At 54.5% G+C, this 20,225-nt stretch overlaps 1 protein-coding gene across 2 annotated transcripts; it reads right to left on the bottom strand.

Moving 5' to 3' along the window:
- Positions 1-63: 63 nt before the first annotated feature.
- Positions 64-18,804, bottom strand: MMD2 (monocyte to macrophage differentiation associated 2). 2 transcript variants are annotated; one of them, XM_075104841.1, is made up of 7 exons: positions 18,384-18,803; positions 5,771-5,852; positions 4,926-5,086; positions 4,755-4,829; positions 4,347-4,448; positions 3,725-3,794; positions 3,064-3,363 (listed from the first exon to the last, which is right to left on the bottom strand). In XM_075104841.1, exons 1-7 carry the CDS (start codon positions 18,428-18,430, stop codon positions 3,160-3,162), a joined length of 741 nt encoding a protein of 246 aa, XP_074960942.1. In that variant the 5' UTR covers positions 18,431-18,803; the 3' UTR covers positions 3,064-3,159. The 2 variants fall into 2 exon arrangements, with proteins under 2 accessions (XP_074960941.1, XP_074960942.1); XM_075104840.1 differs by lacking the exon at positions 3,725-3,794 and having other exon boundaries at positions 64-3,363; positions 18,384-18,804.
- Positions 18,805-20,225: the final 1,421 nt, after the last annotated feature.

The following is a 20,225-nucleotide window of genomic DNA, read 5'->3' as shown; positions in this document are numbered from 1 at the left end:
AGAAAATCGGTTTATTTCCAGATGCTGCAGGGAAACTCATTTTGATTTAATGAGCAGGCAATATTGAGGTATCTTGAGGTTTTATTTCAATCCTACTCCACAGGAAACAATATTCACTAGCGTTATCTTCCTTACATTTGTTTTTAATTTGACCCAATACTGTGTTAAATATAAAATACTGATTGAACAAGAATGGACAGTGAAAAACACGAGGTGCTAAAAAGATCCCTCAAGCCCCCCCTCCACAGACATCCTGAATGTTACGAGTCATTTAAAATTAGTATAAAACAGGAGGACAATCCGATAACCTCCTCTGCGCCTCCCACTCTGCTTTGCAAGGGAAGGACTTAGGAAGCAAGAGAAGAGGGGGGACTTCTCAGTTACAGAGAAGCCCACTTGGCAAATCAGGGCTCAAGGCAGGGTGGCGATGTCCCTGACGGAGCCTGGCCACCTGTTCCCGCCCAGGGGTCTGCCCTGCCCTGGGTTTTCAGCAGGAGGCTGACATCAAGTGGCCTCAGAAAGGTCCTTCTGGCCCCTCGCTGTGCCTCAGGAGCCCCCAGGACAGATTTAGGGCCAAAAACCCCCAATGGTGAAATGGCTTCCAAGATAAATCCCTTGGGATGAAGCCTATGGACAAAACACAATGGTGGTCCCTGGGCATCCTCAGCCCCTGCCAGGGGACATTTTCCTGGAGGCTGGGACTATTGTGTGCATGGTCTGTCCCCAGGGTGGTTCCCTGTCTGTGGGATTTAGTGACAGAGGGGGAGGAGATCTAAGCACGCTGAGCCGCGGTTGTCACTGTGCCCAGCAGTGGCTCTGGGAATCTGGTCCCCCAGACTCGGTGAAAATTGAAGCACGTGTTTGTAAAGCACTGGTTGTCCTCCAAGTGCTTCATGGGGTCCTCACATGAGCCCTGTGAGGTAGGTTGGTGTCTTCACCCCCATTTTACAGATGGGGAAACTGAGGCACGGAGAAGGATGGTGACTCGCCAGACAGAAAAAATGGCAGCTCCCTCTCTGGGACTCCATATCCCACTATTCCAACCCCAGACATGCTCCACCAGCTGCTGGTTACTCACAGCTCGTCCCTCTCCACCCCTCCATCTGCAGTAGGTGACGGAGCAAGGTCTGCGTCCTGGGACAGGCAGCAGCAGAGACTGGGCTCACACTGGGTCATTCACCCCTGTACCTAAGATCACCCAAGACACCAAGAGGTGTCCCAGCCCAAAGGCTGCTTTGGGGTGCCCTGGGCAGAGACCCCCCAGCAGCACCATGTCGGGCTGGGGTGCCGGGCACAGCACCCAGGGCTCCTTGTAGGAATCTTCTGCCTGTGGAATTGAAAACCCACTGGGTTTTTTCGCCAACCTGGTGACCACAGCCACCACGTCAGGAAGGGAAGAGTATCTGGATGCTTTCTCTTTGGTAATTTGCTGGAAAATGGCACAGCCCTGGAGAGCTGGTCCTGGGGGGACCCTAAGCTCTGCGAGAGGTGGGACAGAGGCAGGAGCTCAGCTCCTCAGCACGCTGCTGAAGAAACAGGAGATGTAGGACAGTGGCCATAAATCTCCTCTGCTTGCCACAATGCACTGAGAGTGCTGCAGTTGTGATTAATCAAGAGGCCAAAGAGAGATGATGGGAAATCAATGCCTTCGGGGGCTCCCAGGGAAGGTGCAGGCGGGGCTGAGAACAGTGCTGCTCTGCCAGCCAGCTCCCGGCACAGACCCCAGCACACACCAGAGCTCAGCGCACACCAGACCCTCCCAACTCCAGCAGCTCTGGAGCAGGACCAGGTGTGGTTTTTCCCATTCCATCAGCATCGGGGCTGCTCCTGATGGCTGGATGGGTGCTCCATGTCCTGTTACCCTGCCTTGGAGAGCACCGTGTAGCCGTGGTTAGGGGTTTAAAAACCAAGCGTCACAAGGACCTCCCCATCACAGCTCACCTCCAAGCATTATGCAGGTGCATCCCTTACCTGTGGCATTGCCAGGAATCATAGAATCATTAAGGTTGGAAAAGACCTCTCAGGTCATCAAGTCCAACCTTTGCCGTGGGAGGGACCCCATGCTGGAGCAGGGGAAGAGCGTGAGGAGCAGCAGAGACATGTGATGAACTGACCACAACCCCCATTCCCTGTCTCCCTGTGCCAAAAAGTGGATTTAAATCTGATGCTAAGCAAGAGGCTTATCATCAAAATGGGAGCAGAGGAGGCAGGCAGCCCCATGATCCCAGTCCAAGGAGGTTTGCTTCCCTCCCTCAAGCAGAAAGGAAATCCCCGATGCAGATGGGCTGATCCCAGCCAGGTGGATGCCAGGAGCCGGAGCCCGGCTCTGCTCCCTGCCGAAGGCACGTGTGCGGCAGAGCCTGGGAGTGGGGCTGTGCTTCAGGGCTGCCACTGGCACCGGGACCAGAGAGAAAAACAAAGCGTCCCACGGAGAAAATCTCTCTGGAGGCTCTGAGGGCCTGTCTAGGGCAGTTGAGTTGTGCACTTAATACTGGCTTAGAGAAAGGGTTTTCCAGACTCCGGGGAGCTCTGGAAGAGATTCAAGTTTCAATCCCATGTAAGGCTTTGTTGACTCCAGACCTTCCTGTCAAGAATTTGGGTTGGGGCAGTTAATGACTTAGGACCATTTAGGAGCCGAGCCCGGGTGGTGCAGGGGTGCCAACATGCCCCCCTCCCTGGCTGGGGCAGCCGTATGCCCAGGCACCCTGGAGAAAAGGGACCAGGTCTCTCCCCTCATCCCAACTCCTCCAGACCCCTGGATGGCCCATGCTAAGGACTTCAGTAGCCAAACCCAGGGTGTCACTAGCCAGGGGCATGTGGGGCCAAGGTCCCCACTCCCATGGGATGCTCGGGGTGAGGTGGGTGAGTGAGGTCCCCCTGAGACCTTGGCAAGCGGTCACTCCCTTATCTCCCACAGCCTGTTGGTCGGTCACCATGTTACAAAACCTTTGCCTAAAAAATTAAACAGCTCCCAAGTTAAAAAAGAAAAATCTGTTTAAAATGAACCTCGAGGCTGTCCTGTCTCTGTGGAAAGGGCACCAGCGGCTGCTGCCCATGGGGTGAGCGGGTGGTTCGGGGCGAGCCCACGGCTCAGGCTGCCTTTCCGCTCCCCTCCATGCCTCCATGTGCCAGTTGGTGCAAGCGATGTCTTTAAGGCATCTACCGGGATGTTTTAGTCTCCAGCGTGCTGGGCCGGTAAAGGTACCTCCAAATGGCGTAGTAGTGGATGCCAGCTCCGATGGCCACAAAGAGGTGCCAGATGGCGTGGGCGAAGGGGATGCGGCCGTCACTTTTAAAGAAGACCATGCCCAGGCAGTAGGAGAGTCCACCGGCCACCAGCTCCAGGAGGCCATCCCTGTTGGGCTGGGAGCAAGCGGGGAGGCAGGGCTCAGTGGCAGCCACAGCACACCTGCCTTTTCCCCGTGACTCTATCAAAACCGGGTGCAGGCAGGACCCTTGCTCTGCCTTCTGCTACACCTTCCCTTCCAGCAAGGCGGTGGGGACCCAGCAGCCCCGCTTTGCTGGGAGGATTTCAACGCAACAGAGCCCGTGCAGGTCTGCTGGAGATGCATGTGGTAGCCGCTGGGCACCTGAATCATTTGCAAAACAGAGCCAGGCCATGTCGTATTTGAGGATGGCGTTATCCATCATGCAGCCTGGACCACGTTAACCCTCTGGACTTGTCCCTCACGCTGAGCCCACGTGCGTCCCAGCGGTGGCTTACCATGGAGAGAATGACCAAGGCAGGGAAGAATCCCATGATAACGTAGCACACCAGCTCCACCAGCTTGTACCTGCGACCAACAGAGAAGCTGCTGGGAGGCAGGTGCGGAGGAAGCATGGAGTTTTATGTTTGCAACATCCACTGCCGTGCTACAGGAAAAGGGGTGCCACCACGGCATGTCCCACGACCTCATGCATGAGCTGATAGGACTGGCACCCTGCACCAGGGGTGATGGGCCCCCACCTTGGCTTGGCAGCCACCAACTCAGGGCCAGGCACCTGGGGCTTCAGGGTGGCAGGGGAGACCTCTGGAGCCTTTTGCTTTCTATTTGGTGCCACCGTGTGGAAGAAGCAACTCACAGCAACACGTCCCTGCTCCCACATCCCTGCCACCAGCGCTTCTAAAAACAGGGTGCAGATGAGGAAGGACGTGGTACAAGGGTGCCCTCCACTGACAGTTGGCCAGGAGGCTGCCCAGGGTCCCTGTACCTATCTGTCTGCCTATCTCCATCCTTCTTGCTCTCCCCTGCAGCTCGACTACCGTCGGGGCATTAAGAAGGGCTGGCAGAGCTGAGCTGAGCTCTGTGATAGCCACCAACACGGGGCCAGGTAAAGGCACTCACCGCTCATGGAAAAAGAAAACATAGACGGTCCCAATAGATGCCATGATCCAGATGATCCACCGCATGTGGGAGGCCCAGGGACCCAACTCCCTCAGGTTCAGCCTGCAAGAGCCAGGTCTGTGGTGAGGGGGGTCCAAGGCAGCACCCTTGTCCACGCTGTGGGCAGCGAGGTACCAGGGGAAATGCTGCCCTAACCCCCATGGCTGTCCCACCAAAGGGTCCTCCCAGCTTGTAACTTCAACTTAAAGGTGTTGAAATGTATGGGATAGGAAGGCTTTTGTGAAAAGGGGCAGGGTACAGCCTCAAACAGAGCCAAAGCCAAAGAGGGAAACCCTATTTGTTGGAGCTGGGCTGATTTTCTCCCCTCCAGTGAGGCCAAGCAATGGCCCCTATCCACCAGTAACTCACCAGGGAGCGTACGATGCCGCAATGAAGAAGTAGATCACCATCCTGTCAAACATATGCAAGCAGTGCTCCACGGTCCTGCAGGACAGACAGACAGATGGGTCAGAGCCTGCAGCACCAGGGACCTCTGGACCCTCTCCCACTTCCTGAGCCTCAAGCGATCAGAGTTGGTACCTCAGATGCCTCTTCTTCCAGGAGATGGTGTGGAAGATGGTGGAGACGATGAAGAGGCTGGACAAGCCAAAGCCATAGATCCAGGCTGAGATGGTTTCCCACTGGTCGTCAGAGAGGATGTACAGGATGGAGCTGCCGAGGATGCTGGGCAGGATCCAGAACTGGAAGGGAGAGGCAAACCTGTTGTTGACTCTCGACTCTCTGTGTTTCCATTGAGCAGCTACAATACAGTCTCTGCTTTTCCTTTTAGGTGTTTCTTTTGCTTCCTGTCAAAGCTACCACTCAGTGAGGCAGGCTGGCCACCCACACCAGCCGGGCAGGATCTTCCCCTGCATGGTGCAGCTCCAAAATAGCTTCTCCAGGTGGAAGTAGGGAGGAAGAGGAAGGCACAAGGAGGATGGCTACCTCTGAGTCATCTCCCAGGGCTCAGAGTGGGAGCTGCCAGCTCCCAAGGGAAACCCTGATGTTGGGAGCACTTGCTCCTGCTGCTGCATATGCAGCCCCATGGGGCCCCTGTCACCGTTCCTGCTGTGAAAACACTCAGTTTTCAGGGAGCGTTGCAAAATACTCCTACTCCACTAAGCCCACAGCTGGTTTCCCCAGTACATGGGGCCATGGTGGGTGACAGCAAAGGAGATGCACAGGAGTTTCCCAGGGCAGGAGGGAGAGCACCCCCACTCCCCAGAAACACCTGGGGCACATCTGCCTCGTCACAGCCCCGAGACCTTCAGCAGCTGCTCCAGGACTGAACACAGACATTTTATTTGTGCCTTGAGGTTCCTTAGGGGATCCCTGAAGACCTGAGCACCATCCTCCCTTGCCCTGGGATGGGGACAGGGACTCACTGCATGGGTAGCACAGTTCGCTGCATGCTCGTACTCTGTCGGCTGGTACCTGCGGTTGGACGGGACACGGTCATTCATGAACCTGCAGCAAGAAGCAGGGAGAGAAACATGCTCAGGGGATGGGGTTTGGGGGAAAGCCCTTTTAGAGGGGTCTGCACAGGGACACCCACCACCCTTCCAGCCTGGAGCCCTACCTCGGCTCACCTTTGCTCCAGCTGCCCTGCAGAAAGTGACCCCAGCACTGGGCACAGCCTGTCCATCTGGCTGGCCCCAAATGCCAGGGCCCTAGGTCTTGCTCAGCTACAGCTCAGGCTGAAGCATTTCCCAGCAGCTGCCATCACTTGGAAAGCAGAAGTTAGGAGCCAGCTCTGCCTACTGCTGCTGGCAGGAGAGGGCAGACGGGGCAGGGGTGAGAAGGATACAGGGGAAGCTGCTTCAAGGATGGATCAATAAGGTCTGGAGCATTTCCCAGTCTGTCCCGGGATGGAGCACAGCTGACAGTCAGTGGCATGTCCAGCTGCCAGCTTCTGTGACACTGGCATCTCTCACCATCTTCATTTCACAGGTAGAAAACCTGAGACACCATCTAACAACATGATCTGGTTACAGCCCATCTGCCCCAGACGAAATGGACCAGCACAGCCCCGGCAGCAGAGAAGAGGGCATGTGGCTACGGGTCTATGACCCATCCAGCAGTGACACCCTCATGTCACAGCAGTGTGCCCGTCTCCAACGAGGGCACCCCTGCGATGCCTTCGGTTTCTGGGTACCACCTGCATCTCCTATCCGTGGGGGACACATGTCCCCGCACAGATTGCTGCAGGGGGAAACCCTGCCGTACTCCCTTGGAACTCTGTATCTTTATTTCTGTTTCTCTTAGTCTGAGGTATCAGCTTGCTCTTGGCATTTGGAGGAGCATATTGATTTCCCCTGTCAGATCAACACACAGTGATAAAAGATGTGTCGGGCTTGACTAGTCCATTGCAAGGTACATAACGCTGTATTAAGAGGCAAATTAAATGTGCATCCATGATAACAGGTTGGAGCAAAGTGCTGCCTTGCTCAGCATCCTCTTCTGGCAGGGGCCAGCAGTGGAGGCTTATACAAAGGGAATGAGAAACAAGCAAAGAGAGAGTGATCCTCCCCTGGCTGCTCCTGGTAATCAGGGACTTAAAGACATTTCTGCTGCAGCTCAGGTCAGGCCCAGCTGAGTTGGCGCCAGCGGGGCTGCCCTGCAGGACCTGGGCTAATTGCTTTCTGACCCTGCTCGCTCTCAGCTCCGGCACCATCTGCGGCGCATTTCACAGCTGAGCTGTGCCCATCAAGGGTGCTTAGGGGCTGGCAGGACCTTGCTGCTGGGCACAGGGTAACCCCTCAGTCTGGGGCACTGGGAAAGGCAGTAAAAGTGCCTTCTCCCCATCCCTGAGCCACCCATGCCTGTGTGGACTCCTCTGCCATCTGCCTGCTCAGACCCACTGCCTGAGTCGTTCACTGCTATCTATTAAAAGTGAGTCAGGATGGATTAAATAGCTCAAATAACAAGGCTTTAAGTGTGGGGGGAGTGTGGCCACAACAGGCTCGGGTGTGCAAGGCGCTCCCCGGCAGGCGGCAGTGACAGCCCGCATGGGCACTGTGTCCCCAGCCCCTGCCCTGCCTGCAGCCAATCCCAGCACTGGGGAAAGAAGAGTGTTCATCATCACCAAAATATATCTTGAATTAAGATGGGGAAACAGAGGGAATTAAACTCCCACCACTCTGCAAATCGAGGATCACGCTAGGTAAATCAGGGCTTAGCAAGGCTGCCACAGCTGGGAAGCAGTCAGGCATCCCTGGGGATGTGGCCATGCCTGGCATGCTGTCACCTCCATCCCGGGGGAGACCAAGGATGCCCTCTCCATCCCACTGCTCCAGCCACACGGGCTGGCCAGGCTGCCCGTGCTGGAGCCCTGTCCCCCTGGCAGGAGGACATCACTGCCCCCAGTGTTGCCAGGAGACTGTCCCCAGCTCCCCTTCACTTTCTGCTTCCCTTTCTTTTCCCTTTTAATAATAAGAAGAGGAGGGGGAAGCCCAGACATCCCGCATGACGTTGTGGTTGCTGAGGAAACATGTAAGAGGCCTTTTCCTTGAATTTATTTGTTTTAACAAAGCCCCATGCTGTCTCCCCTCCATTCTGGCATTCGCTCTTCAGAGCAGTGATGGGGAACAGCGGCAGGGCTGGTTACCACAGGCCCGCCCCAGGGCTGAGGGGCACCCAGACCCTTTGGGAAGGGATATCTGCGTGCAAATATCATCCCTAGGTCTGGTACAGGGATGGAGAGGCTGAGAAGGGCCACCCCTGCCATCCCCAAAGGATGAGGTCGAACAGCGCCTGTGTCCCTGAAGCCCAAAGGCATGCTGGTGCGGCACACTGCAAACGCCTGCTTTTCCTGAAGGGAGAAATAGCCTTAAGGAGGATCTCTTTTTTGACCTGGGAAGAGATCATTCTCATTTTCCTATCCCACTTTCTAATAAGCATCATCCTGTGAAGGATGGGAAATGGAGCATAGCAGATGTGGGACTTGGCTGCAAAGCGCTGGGCCAGCCTGGGTACAGTCAGGCCCTCCTGAAGCAGCCAACATTGCATTTTGGGGCTAGCTGGGCACATTTTCGTTGCCCTCTGTGCTCAGGAGCAGAGCTGGGCAAACAAGCATGGAAGCAGCCGGTGTTTGCATATCTCCTGGCAGGGCAGGATGAGTCCCCGGGTGCCCTGCAGCACCTTGCTCCCCAGGGTGCAGAGGCCATTTCCTCGCCTTCTCTTCTCTCCTGGGACTTCATGGATGCCAAGCATCCATCCAGCTCACGTTATCCCTGTGCACACTGGCATGGGTGCGGGGCGGGGAGCGCTGCATCACTCCCAGCTTGAAGAAAGTTGCCATACTGGTGTGCAAAACCAGCCTCAAATCTGAACTCCATCACAGACAGACAGGCAGACAGACACACTCAGGGAGGGAACCCATAACTCATCTTAGAGCTGATGAAAGCTGGGAGCTCCAGGGGTGGCTGCTCCGTGTTTCCCAGCTCCGGCTCTGTGTGATTGGGGTCAGGAGAAGAGTATTGCTGGCAGCCAGGCAGAGCTCTGGGGTTTTTCAATGCAAGAAAATATGGAGAAGAAGGAAAACACCACCCCAAACTTAGATCTGATTCCTGCAGCAAGTCTCCTGCCCTGCTGGCTGAATCCATGTTCATCACCAGCTCCTTGTCATTGCACCTGTATGCTTGGGGACACGCTGGCAGTGTTCCTGGCATGGGATAAGACAACAGCGGCTTGTCCCCAACAGCCTCCAGCCTATGCTGCCACCCACCCAGGGACCCAGCAAAGCCATAGTGATGTGGCTCACTCAACATGGCCAGCCCAGGAAGCCGCGGGCAGGTGATTACACACTGGCTGGGGTCTTCAATGGGTTTTAGCAGGTGCTTTAGGATTGCAAAGTCCAAGAGACACAGGAATCTTTAAAACCTCCTGTACAGCAGGAACATGAGCATGTTCATTTTCAGGGTTGGTGCATGGGAAGCAGATACCCGAGGGGTTCCCAGGCACCTCTTTCTCCAGGTTACCATTTCTGGCAGATGCTATATGGACCGGCTATATGAAGATGGGGGCCTGGAGGTCTGAGCAGGAGTTATTCACTGCAGCCCCAGGGTTTTTGCCTGCCCTGCTTGTGCCTGTTTCCCCCTGGCCCCTTTCCCAGGGAGGGAGACTGAAAAGGGCCAGTGCAGCATGCTCCGGCCAGAGAAACAAAGAGGCCCTTGTCCCAGGCAGCCGGGGCAAAGTGCAGAGCCAGATTCCCAGGCTTGTTCCTTTCTCCTTCTCTTTCTCCCACTCTGTTTTTTTGTGGCTTTGGGGTGGGGGTTTTTTGAGTTTTTTAAAGACTTTTATCCAAGAACAAAGTTCTGACCTCAAAAATCATGCAGATCTGCCTGGCTCTTGCTTTGCCAGAGTAGGGGAGAAGATGGTAAAAAGGGGATTAGATTAAATTATTCCTTGGGATGGCTCATGTGAGTATTTGAGCATCTGAGCTCTTCTGGGGGCACCAAGAAAACATGCATCAGCCACCCCATGGGGACCACACACTCCATGGGCAGAGCCACAGGGCACTTTGCAGGAAAGCTGTCCCCTACACACATGGAAAGGAGGAACAGCCGTAACAGACCCAGGCTAGGCTGTGATTTGGGAGAGATGCCTTTGACACTGACTCTCCGGCAGGCCTCTGCCACATCACTTCATCTCCCTCTCTCACACACACCTCTTCCTCCTCTCTGGGTGAGGATAAAAATTTTGACATCCTTTAGGTCAACTGGTAGAAGGATAATGTGAGGAGGGTGCAAAAATCACCACTAAGATACAGATGGGGAGGTGTGAGCTCCCACTGAGCAGCTCATCCCTGCTCTTGCAAGAAGCCAGTCCAACACCTGACACCCCCAACCCCTGCTATAAATCAGGCTATATACGTGACACATGGCTGTGTGTCTACACATTGAGAAGCCAGGGTCCCCCTGCACATTGCTGAGGCTGTGGCCATGGCTGTGACACTTGAAGAGCCACCACATCCCCTTCACAACCCATGAAGCACTGAACACTGGAGCCATGTGCTGCACTGAGGGGAGAAGGATTAGCTGACATACCGAAGGCTGCTCCCAGGTGATGTGAATCTCCCCAGACCAGCTAATATCTACATGTTTCACCTGAGAATGGCTTACAAAAGGGCTGGGCTTACTTAGAATGTAGTTTAATGTCTTTAGAGGTAGAATGCTGGTTTGCTGTGCATTCACCCTCCTGTCTAAAGCTGGGGCACTTCCAGGCTATGTTACCTGCTGGGTGGCTTCCCAGAGATGACTGCAAGCTAGGGGGATTTCTCCTTCTCCTTGTGACTGCGTGCCACAACTGGTTTTTAAGTAACAGAGTGGCATCTTGTTAGAGAGGGGTGCTGGAGAAAACCAGCAGCAGTGGTAAGTCCTACTGGGGCCCTTTGGGTTGTCCCTTGGTAGAGCAAGTGTCGTGATGCCTGATGTGACAGTGATGGAGCAGATGTGTCCCTGTAGGGTAGAACTGGCCTCAGACCCCTCTTCAGTGCACGGTCTGGATTTGCCCTAATGAGCCCAGAGGCTGCACACTCAGTGCAGATGCCAGGGCTTGGTCCTCAGTGTCTGTGCTCATGTGAGCTGCTGTAGTGGCATCCCTGTAAGCTGGGGCTTGGCATGTGTTCTGCTTCTGACCTGTAATCTGATCATGCTCCAGCTGCAGTCCCTGCTAAGAGGCTTCATCCCCTTGAGCTCCTCTGTGGCTTGTAATTAGTTCAGTCCTGGGGAGCTGTGTGTGATGGTGTGGTGCAGGGCCCTGAGCATTGCCCACTTATGGGGTATGATCCCAGGATGCAGGAGACAGCAGGACCACAGGGATCTGCTCAGGATCCCCACTCAAGTCCAGAACATCAATTCTGCAGCTCGGTGAAAAGGGAAAGGGTCAGTAGGCCTCCTCTCTCTCCCTGCAGCTGCAGCTCCTGGTGTGGAGCCCCCAAACACCGCGGTATCACAAAGCTGCTTTATCCAGCCCAGGAGAACTTGAGAAATCATGTTTTTCCTACCCGTTGACACAGGAGCATTTGCCACTGGAAAGCAGAAATGCAAAGGCTCAGGCTGATGCTGCCCAGCATTGCCACCTGCAGAGCCACCCATGTGGGCATGTGCACAGCTGCATGGTACCCCAATAAGAGCTGAAAGCTCTATTTCTATGCCTGCTTTTCAGTGCTTGTGTGCTCCTACACAAACGTATGGTGCTCCTGGTTTGGAAAGGTAAGCTGGGAGTGCTGTAAGCTTGTGGGTTGTCTCCCTGGGCCAGAGCAGAAGGGGCACCCAGGGCAAGCCTGCTCTGTGGGCTATTCCTTTGACTCCAGCCCATCCCACATGAGGAGGGGCAGGAGGGTTGACAGAGCAAGACAGCACAGTATTTTCTTTTGTAGTGCTTCCTGGCATCATGCAAAGAGCTAGCTGCTTTGGCAGGGAGCAGGAAATGACAGGCTTTTCATCTAAACCACCATTTCTCAAGCTTTCTTATAGATAAATCAGCAGATCACCAGATTTCTGGAGTAACTTGCCCAGACGCCCCTGGTGCAAGCCTTGTTTTCACAAAGAAAGTCAAAATGGGTTGCAGATTGAACTGTCATTCATCACCTCTGATTTCCCCCATCCCAATTTTGCTCATTCCTAGCAGTCTGACATGTGGTAACACCCTGGACTGGTCATTGACCATCCCCTGGCACTATATAGCCTGTATGCCATGAGAAATGCTGAACAAGTGTGCTTGCTGACTTAGAGATGCTCCCAGACAGGGCCTGTGTGCTCAGCCATGTCCATGCTGTACCCAGCTCTGAACTGCAGGCACAGATGTCCCCCATGAAGAGACAGGGAAGACACTTCACAGGCACATCCTGCTGCCACAGCAGCAGGTACATGAGGGGCTGAGGCTGGCAGGAGGAAATATCCTTTTTCCCTGAACACACCAGGGTCTGCACCAAGGGAATACCTGATTCTTATTCCTTGCTCCTCACCCTAGCAAAGACAAGCACAGGGGGGCTCCAAGCCAGGCTGGATGCAGACATAGACCATTTCTGCACCCGTGAGAGCCCATATATCAGTAGCAGGGCTTGGATGGTGGGTGGAAACTCAGCAGGTAGTCTCAGCAGGGTCATAACTGTCCATATTCCCATCCTCTGGGCAGGGATATTTATTTTTCTCTCCAGCAGGCTTTCTGTTCTTTATGTAGATTGTATCTCTAACTCTTCCAAGGCAATTCATGACCCTGAAACTACAGCAGAGCTGTTTGTTTATTCACAACAGATGGGATCAGTGAGTTTTTCCCAAATTACTTTCTGAGCTGGGACTTCTTGTTTCATTCGGTGCTTGTGAGACCTCCAACAACAGCTGATTAGTCACAAAATGACTCTGATGTCCCAGGTGCTTTGTGAATGTTAGGAGGACTGTTTCCAGAACTGAAAATTCTGTCTTATTTGCTTGTTTGGAAAGTCACTGTGCATGTTCCTTGCTGCTTTGCCTGCGTTGCCCTGAGCACAGAAGTTAGTGGGACAAATCCTGAGCTGACTGTGCCTGCTTAAACCCTGCAACAGCCCAAGGTGGGCAGGAGTGGGTGTGACCACTGGCCCCTCTGCCTGCTGGCAGAGGATTTGGACAATTTTGGGGGCTGGAGCCTTCTCAGCCTCTAACCCCGGCTGCCTCTGTGACTGTGAAATTACGTGGGCAGGTCATGGTTTCTCAGGTCCATAAAGTCTCCCCATAGCATCCTCAGAGAGACAGAGCAGGCTCTCATTTGGGATTCCTGGATGCTACTCAAGTACAAATTACATCTGTAAATTATTCAGCAAATGCCTCTGGACAACGAAGGCACAGAAGGAGAATTATGCATTTCACCAGGCAAGCAGATACTAGGATTTCCATTAGTATTATTTGCAACAGAGAGCAGGGCTGTGTCTAATGCTACGGTACCAGCCAGCGCTGCTGAGCACAGCGGGAGGAGGTACCTCCTTGCCCCTGACCTGCTGATCTCTGCATAAAATCCTTCCCTCAGCAGCAGCAAGCCTGGACTATAAACTTGAACTGGAGCACAAAGTTGAATCCAAACTTGCCTGAAGGCCAGCACTGCTCAGCTCAACTATTTGGCATCTGAAGCAAACATCAGGAATATGATGCTTGTGGTATTGCATTGTAAGAAGTTGCAGTGTATCACAGAGCCCATCAGACACTGGATTTTCACTGCATGAAAATGTTGCAATTCAGTCACACCTGGAGAACCCCAAAGGGAGACCTGAGCTCTGTGTGTTTGGTCATGCCTCCTCTCCCCTGCTCTGAGCAGCCATCCCCTTGCAGCATCTCTCTGGGTACTCAACCAATCGCCTTTTGCAGCTGCAGCCAAGCACCCCCAAACACAATGAACTTAAATAACTGCTGTGCTCTTTTCCCTTCCTTTCTGTAGCAGTTGTAGTTGGCTTGCATTGCTTTGTCTCACTGTGGAGCTGGGGGGATGGGAAAGGAGAAGGTGAAGGCGAGCCTGGGAGCAGTCCTGGTGGGCCCTGTTTCTTGCATTCACTGACTTCCTGCACTGGGCAGTGGCTTGAATTTCCCATGCATCACCGTTGGCTGCTACCTTGTGGAGCTGGCCATAGTGAGCTGTGCCAAAGAATTGCATCAGGCTGATATCCAACACCAGTTGAAGGAAGGAAAAGACCACTGTGCATCTATTTCTCAGGCAGCCAAGAGAGCATCCTCCCCCCAAAAGTACAAGGCACTTGGCTCGCCCACTGCTGCATATCTCCAGGGTGGTGATCCCCACCTGAGCCCATCCTGCCAAGTTCCCTGACACTCCCAAAGGAGGGCAGGGGGCAGTGTGAGGGAATACCCCATCACAAATGATGCTCTGAGTACTTGTGGCCTTCCAAATACCTGGCTGCAATAATAACTGCACTGGGGGTACCTAAATGTACACGAGATTACTTGTCCCAGTGTTATCTTAAGTGGGTATCTGAGTCAATCTGGCCCCACAGAGCAGCCAATATGGAATTGGTCAGTGACACTGGGTGATCCTCATTTTCCCTAGTTATCTGGGGCCTTCCCCATCTCTTGGAGCAGTGCTTTTTTGCAGCAAGGGGACCTGCTCAGCTGGGGGCAGCCTGGCAGGCCTTGCTGGGGATGGTGGGATGGGGGTGGTGCTTGCATGGTGAGGAGCCCCTGCCTCTTGAGCAGCTCCAAGCTGCAATATCACTGCTGAAAGCATTTCCCTTCTCACTGCTTCATCCCATGTGGGCTGCAGGAGAAGCAGAGCTCTTGGAAAGCATCTCTGTGTGTGGGGGAGCCAGCAAGGGCTGCTTGTGCTTTCATCGTGAAGCAAATGGGCCAGATATTCCCAATGTGGTAGCTCTGCTCAGGCTGTCAGCCTTTCTTGTGTTTGGGGTCTGAGCACCCCAATGTTTTCCCTCACTCCTATTCTTGCTGGTTCTCCTCTCCCTTTCTTGCCTGGAGATGCTGGAGGGGGAGCTGATGAATATCTCCTTGCTCAGCAATTACAGATGGAGGGAACAACAAAGAAGGTCTTCCCAGCTGCCTTTCCCCCTCGAATCCCCAAACTCGGAGGATTTGCTTCTGAGCAAGTATAGAGTTCTTATCTTTATCCCCTTGTGCTGGTGAGGCGGTGGCAGTGTCTACATTGCAGACACCAGGTAAGTGAGGACAAGCCTGGACCGCACACCTACAGAAGGCCCCTGCTTTCCCTAACCTCCTGCTTCTTCTAGGCTGAGATATTAATGTAGATTTTCCTGGCTGCTCCTCTTTGTTACTCTGCACAGGGCAAGACAAGTAAATGCAATAAGATTTAGAGCTTTTTACATGAACAAATCAAATCGTGAACTGCTATCAGTTAATTAGGATGATTCAGTACCCTGCGCAGTCTGCAGCTCCCAGCAAACCCCTCTCCACCGGCTGCTCTGGAGCTGCTGAAGCCAGCCAGATACAGCAGCTCCCTGCTTAATCATGTTTCCTTTCAATTATGGCTCTGGATGGCCAAAGTCTGGAAAGCATTTTGTGTCCCTGCAGGGAGGTTGGGGCTGAGCTGTAGCCCCACAGCAGCTACGTGGGCAGGAGGCACTGGACCACATCTGAATAAAAAGTGGGTCAAAGCAGGGTCAAAGCCAGTGGTGAGGTGGAAGCGAGGGATCAGTTACTGGGTTGGTGTTACCTGAGCAATGAGACTCAATGAAGATGTGACTTGCACTGATCTGTTGCTCTGGTGGGAAACCAGCCCTGTTTAGGTGAGCTGGGAGGAAGGGAGGAGGAGGAGACAAAAGGCTGGAGAGAGAATGGGGGAATAACTATCCGGTGGTTGGATAAAGCAGAAGGAATTGCATCTGCTGGCACCCTGTAACTGCATGCTGCTGCCACTGTCAGGGCTAAATTTGGCCTCAGACAGGAGGTGGATATCACTTGCCATGGTACAGGCTGTGAGTGACTGATCACTGGGAAAGCCTTATAGCAACAGCATGCTTTAACTCCCTTTCCCCATGGTGGCAGGTGATGGAAGAGCCTCCTGGACCCTGCAGCAGAGCAGAAACAACTGACAGCCTCATTTTTAACCACAACCTGCTCAAACAGCATTGCCATGCATTCTTATTCCCACCATGGTGACAGGCCCCTTTGCTTTCTTGCTTCCCCTCCACCCCTGCCACGATGCTCCATCTCTGAAGCCCAGCCAGGAGGGATTCAGGGGTGCCCCTCCAGCCCTGAGTTTTTTCCTGGCAGTTCACAAAATGCTCCCGCATTGATTGCTGCCTTTCATCTCTTTGTTCAAAGCTTGGTGCCTTTGCTGCAGCTTTTACACAACAGGTCTTTCATCATCACACTGTTTTTTATTTATTCCTTTTGGTGGGTGTATTGATGGCCAAGTTCCTCCTTTCTTGGTCCTCACTCAAAATTAGATAAAACAACATTAAAAATGAAGCTGTTCCAGGCTTTTCCACCATAAGGAAAACTTTCTGATTTTTTTCTTCAAGGAAGGCCACAAGCAAGAGAGTTCCTCATTCTCTGAAAAGATGTCACAAGATGCTTCTGATGCCTTGAAGGGCATGTGCCGCTGTAGGCCCCACAGCTCCTGCTCACACCAGTCCCCGTTGCAGAGCCTGGTCCTGTTATTTGCAGCTCAGGGAATCCAACAGAGCATCTCCAGCACAAAAGAAGGAGCAGCTTTTAGGATCTGCCATGGCATAGCATTTCTGTGGAGAGGAGAGCTGGTGTGTTGGGACAGGGATTAGCCAACTGTTATTTTTAAGCACTAGGCTAAGAGGATCTCTGCAGTGATGTAGGAAGCTCTGGGTTAGTGTCTCATGCTGGTGATTGCTTTGGCATGTCTTGGGGTGAAAGCCAAGGGAGCAACCATCTCCTCCTGCTCCCTATCCAGCCCTGGCACCTAGCGTGAGGTGGAGGATGTCCTGCAGACCTGATCCTTCCCGTGCCCCGCAGCCCCTGCCCTGCATTTGGGATCTATCCCTGCAAGGCACTCTGTAATACCTCATCCCCATTTAGTAAGTTGTGTCTAGAAAGGACCATGACAAAGTCTGAGCATGCTAATTTTAGATAAATCAAGCAACAGGCTGGCAGATGGGTTCCTCTGTGGGGGGACTGAGGAGGGGGCAGCCCTTGCTCTGCTGCCTGGCTCCCAGAGAGCCTCTGCACCACTGCCACAGGGTCAAAGTATGGTTTTTTCCCCTCCTCTGGGGGGACAAAGCTTTGCTCAGCTCCATCTCTCCCTGGTCTTGTCCTCTGTATGCCAGCTGGGAAAAGCAGTTCTGAATTCTCTGTTTTCACAAGGAGTTTTGGATCAGATGCATTGTGCAGACCTGCTGGGTACCTCCCGCATCTTCACCAGGTAAAGGTTATCAGGAGGCAGCTACAGCATCAAAATGATCTTTGAGCAGGTGCCCACATGTTTCAGGCAGCTTTTGGAGATGCAAGCATGGATTTTCACTGCGGGACACCTGGAAGGAGAAGAGCTGGTGGCTTGTGGGGGTGGGAGGAAGGTCTCCTGCCCTTCCCCAGCACAGGCAAACATCCCTCAGGGATGCTCCTGCCTGGAGCAGGAAAGAAACACCATCATCACTCCTTTCTAGACAAGTTTTTCTCTGGTTCTGACTCTAACAGAACTACTGGGAGTCTGACAGCGGCAGTAGCAGAGCTGAATGCCCCCAGGAACTGCACCAGCCTGTGGGACACTCTGCAGCCATGAAAACATCCCCACCATGATCACAGAGAGCTGGGGACAAAGCCTGTCCTTGGTGCAAAACTCAGCACCCCCCCTAAGCCCCATCTGGCCATGCGTTGCCCAGCGCTGTGTGATCTGACTCATCCTCGGCCACCCAGCGTGCTGGAGGGCTGCGGGTGGCTGCTGTCCCTGTGTCACCCACCAGCTCCCTGCTAAAGGCCACATCTTACCCTACAGCAGTATGCATGTCTGAGTGCCCTCTGCCCTGCGCCCAGCAGTCCTCAGGTTTCCCCGGACACAGGTAATGCCATGAGGTTTGCTAACCCACTCGAGCTGCTAAAACAAGTCCCTGCTGCTGGAAAACCCCCCTGGGTATTTCATGGAGAGGGGAAAGGATCCACCACCTTTGCATCTCATGTGAGCCCTTCAGAGCTGCCGGGTCCAGGCTGGGGGACCCACCCCGAGGGGGGCTTCACCTGGGCACAGTGGGACCCTGGACAACATTGGTCCCTCCATGGAGGGTTTGCAGCCGGCGATGGGGTCGGTCCCCAAGCAGTGGGAGGACAATGGTGAAGTTAAACCCAGCGAAGGCAGCGAGGGCTCCCAAGGATGCTCAGAATCCCTTAGGGATGCAGAAAAGCAGGTAGCTTTCTCCCAGAGGACCAGCCCGCACCTGCCCGGGGCTTTGGGGCACTCAGCAGCTTTTGAAGGTCCCTCGGGGCTCCGTCTCTGCCGGAGCCGAGCCCGGGCAGGGGCTGGGGCTGTCCTGGGGCTCCGCAAGCACCCGGGGGTCGGGGACCGCCGCGCCGACGGCTTTACCTGGCGTAGCGCGTCTTCTGGAAATCCAGGACCCGGGACACGAACATCGCGGCGGTGCCATGGGGGTCCCGGGGGGGCGGCGGCGGCGGCTCAGCCCCGGGGCGGGGGGCAAAGCGCCGCCCGGGGGAACCGCACCAACTCCGCGGGTTCCGGCGGGGCGAGGAGGGGAAGGGGCGGCCGGTGCAGCCCGGCCCAGCCCGGCCACGGCCCCCTCCCGATCCCTCGGGCTGCTCGGGAGAGCGACACGGGGAAAACAAAGGCGACCTCCGGGAGGGGGGAGCCAGCCCCGTGCCGCCCTCAGATGTGCAAAGAGGAGGAGGAAGAAAAAGGGAAAGGGGGGGGGGGGGGATCCCGTCCAACTCCGCCCGGCCACAGCAACCTGCACGATCTCCCACAGCCGCCCCGGCAGCTTTAAGCACAGCTAAAAATATTCCACCCCCCCCCGCCGCCGCCACCCCCGGAGGATCAAATAGCAGCAGATTTGAATTGAAAATGTGATTAAAGCATCGGGGGAGAGGCGAGTGCAGGCAGCCAGCCCACTCCCCCAGCCACGCTGCCCACGGCCGAGCCCCCCAGGAGGGGCACCGAGATGTCCCTGCCTGCGTGCTGCCTGCCCCCGGGCAGGGCCAGCCCGCCCCGCCGTCCCCAGGGAGTTGCTTTGTTTGGCTTTGCTTTTATTTATTTGATTTTAATGATTTTTTCCCCCCATTATTTTTCAGGGGCCCGGGCAAGGGTGGGCGGCTCTGCTGCAGCGCCACCGCTGCGGGGTGCCCCTGGGTGGGGACACGATACCCACCAGAATCCCACCATCCCTCCCCACTCGGGAGAAGGGAGAGGAAGCAGTGTAACAGCAAGGCAAGGACTGGAGACCCCAGGATCCTCACCCCATCGCCATCCTAAGTCTACATCACAGCGAGGAGGATCTCTCAGGAGCTGAAATCCCAACATACATCTGAGGTTGGGCAGCTCAGAGAGGGGCTGTAAAGGCTGATGGGGGCTTGTCTGCAGGCAGACAGCCACCCTGCCCACCCTGTGCCAGAGACTGCAGGCACCTTCAGGCCAGCAGCTAAGGGACAGCAAAGGTGACGTAAGGCCGGCAGCAACTGGAGGAGGAGAGCCCTGGTCTCCCCAGTGCAACCTTTCCTTGCTGATGCTGTCGTAACGTTGATGGGAGGAAGGTGGAACAGCCGAGGACATCTTGACACAAAGGGTTATGCTGACATGGCCATTTCCATGTGAAATCACACATACACATATCTTCCAAAAGCCAAAACGGACAAAAATTCAAGTTATTCTTTAATTCTAGGCATGAATTAATCATGGCACCCTTTGCAACCCCTTCCAAAAGCAGCTCATCCCCCCAGGGCATGCAAAAGGAGTGATGCTCAGGTTGCATGCTGCGTTGTGGGGTGTCTTCAATGCACACAAGAAGTAACCCGGTTCCCCGATGCCGGGAGCTGGCAGCAGGGTCAGCCTCCCTTCACGTTTCCCATCATGGATGGAAGATGCTACTGGGGACCGAGCTGGTGACAGTGGGATCCAGGACGTATGAGGAGAACAAAATAAGCCCCATCTTTGGTAGGACCTTCCCAGTGTATCTGGGACAGCCAAGCCCGGGCTGAGAGAGGCAGGTCCAAGCTGAGATGCAGAGTGAGATCATCTCCAAAAACCTCTCCCACGCTCTGCCACTTAGCCGGGAATATTTTTTTCAAGCTGCTTCCCCAGCCTTCTGGATGACAAGGCTTTGGCAAAGGCTATGTCATGGTGCTTGTGCCCTGCTTTACCTTTCTCTGGGCCTGAATAGGTGAGGGAGAGAAAACGGTGATAAATCGCATTTAACAA

This window comes from Phalacrocorax aristotelis, chromosome 10, assembly GCF_949628215.1.
Source record: "Phalacrocorax aristotelis chromosome 10, bGulAri2.1, whole genome shotgun sequence".
Classification (NCBI taxonomy): Eukaryota; Metazoa; Chordata; class Aves; order Suliformes; family Phalacrocoracidae; genus Phalacrocorax; species Phalacrocorax aristotelis.
Note: the sequence above shows the minus strand (reverse complement) of the source record. Positions and strands in the feature narration are given on the sequence as shown.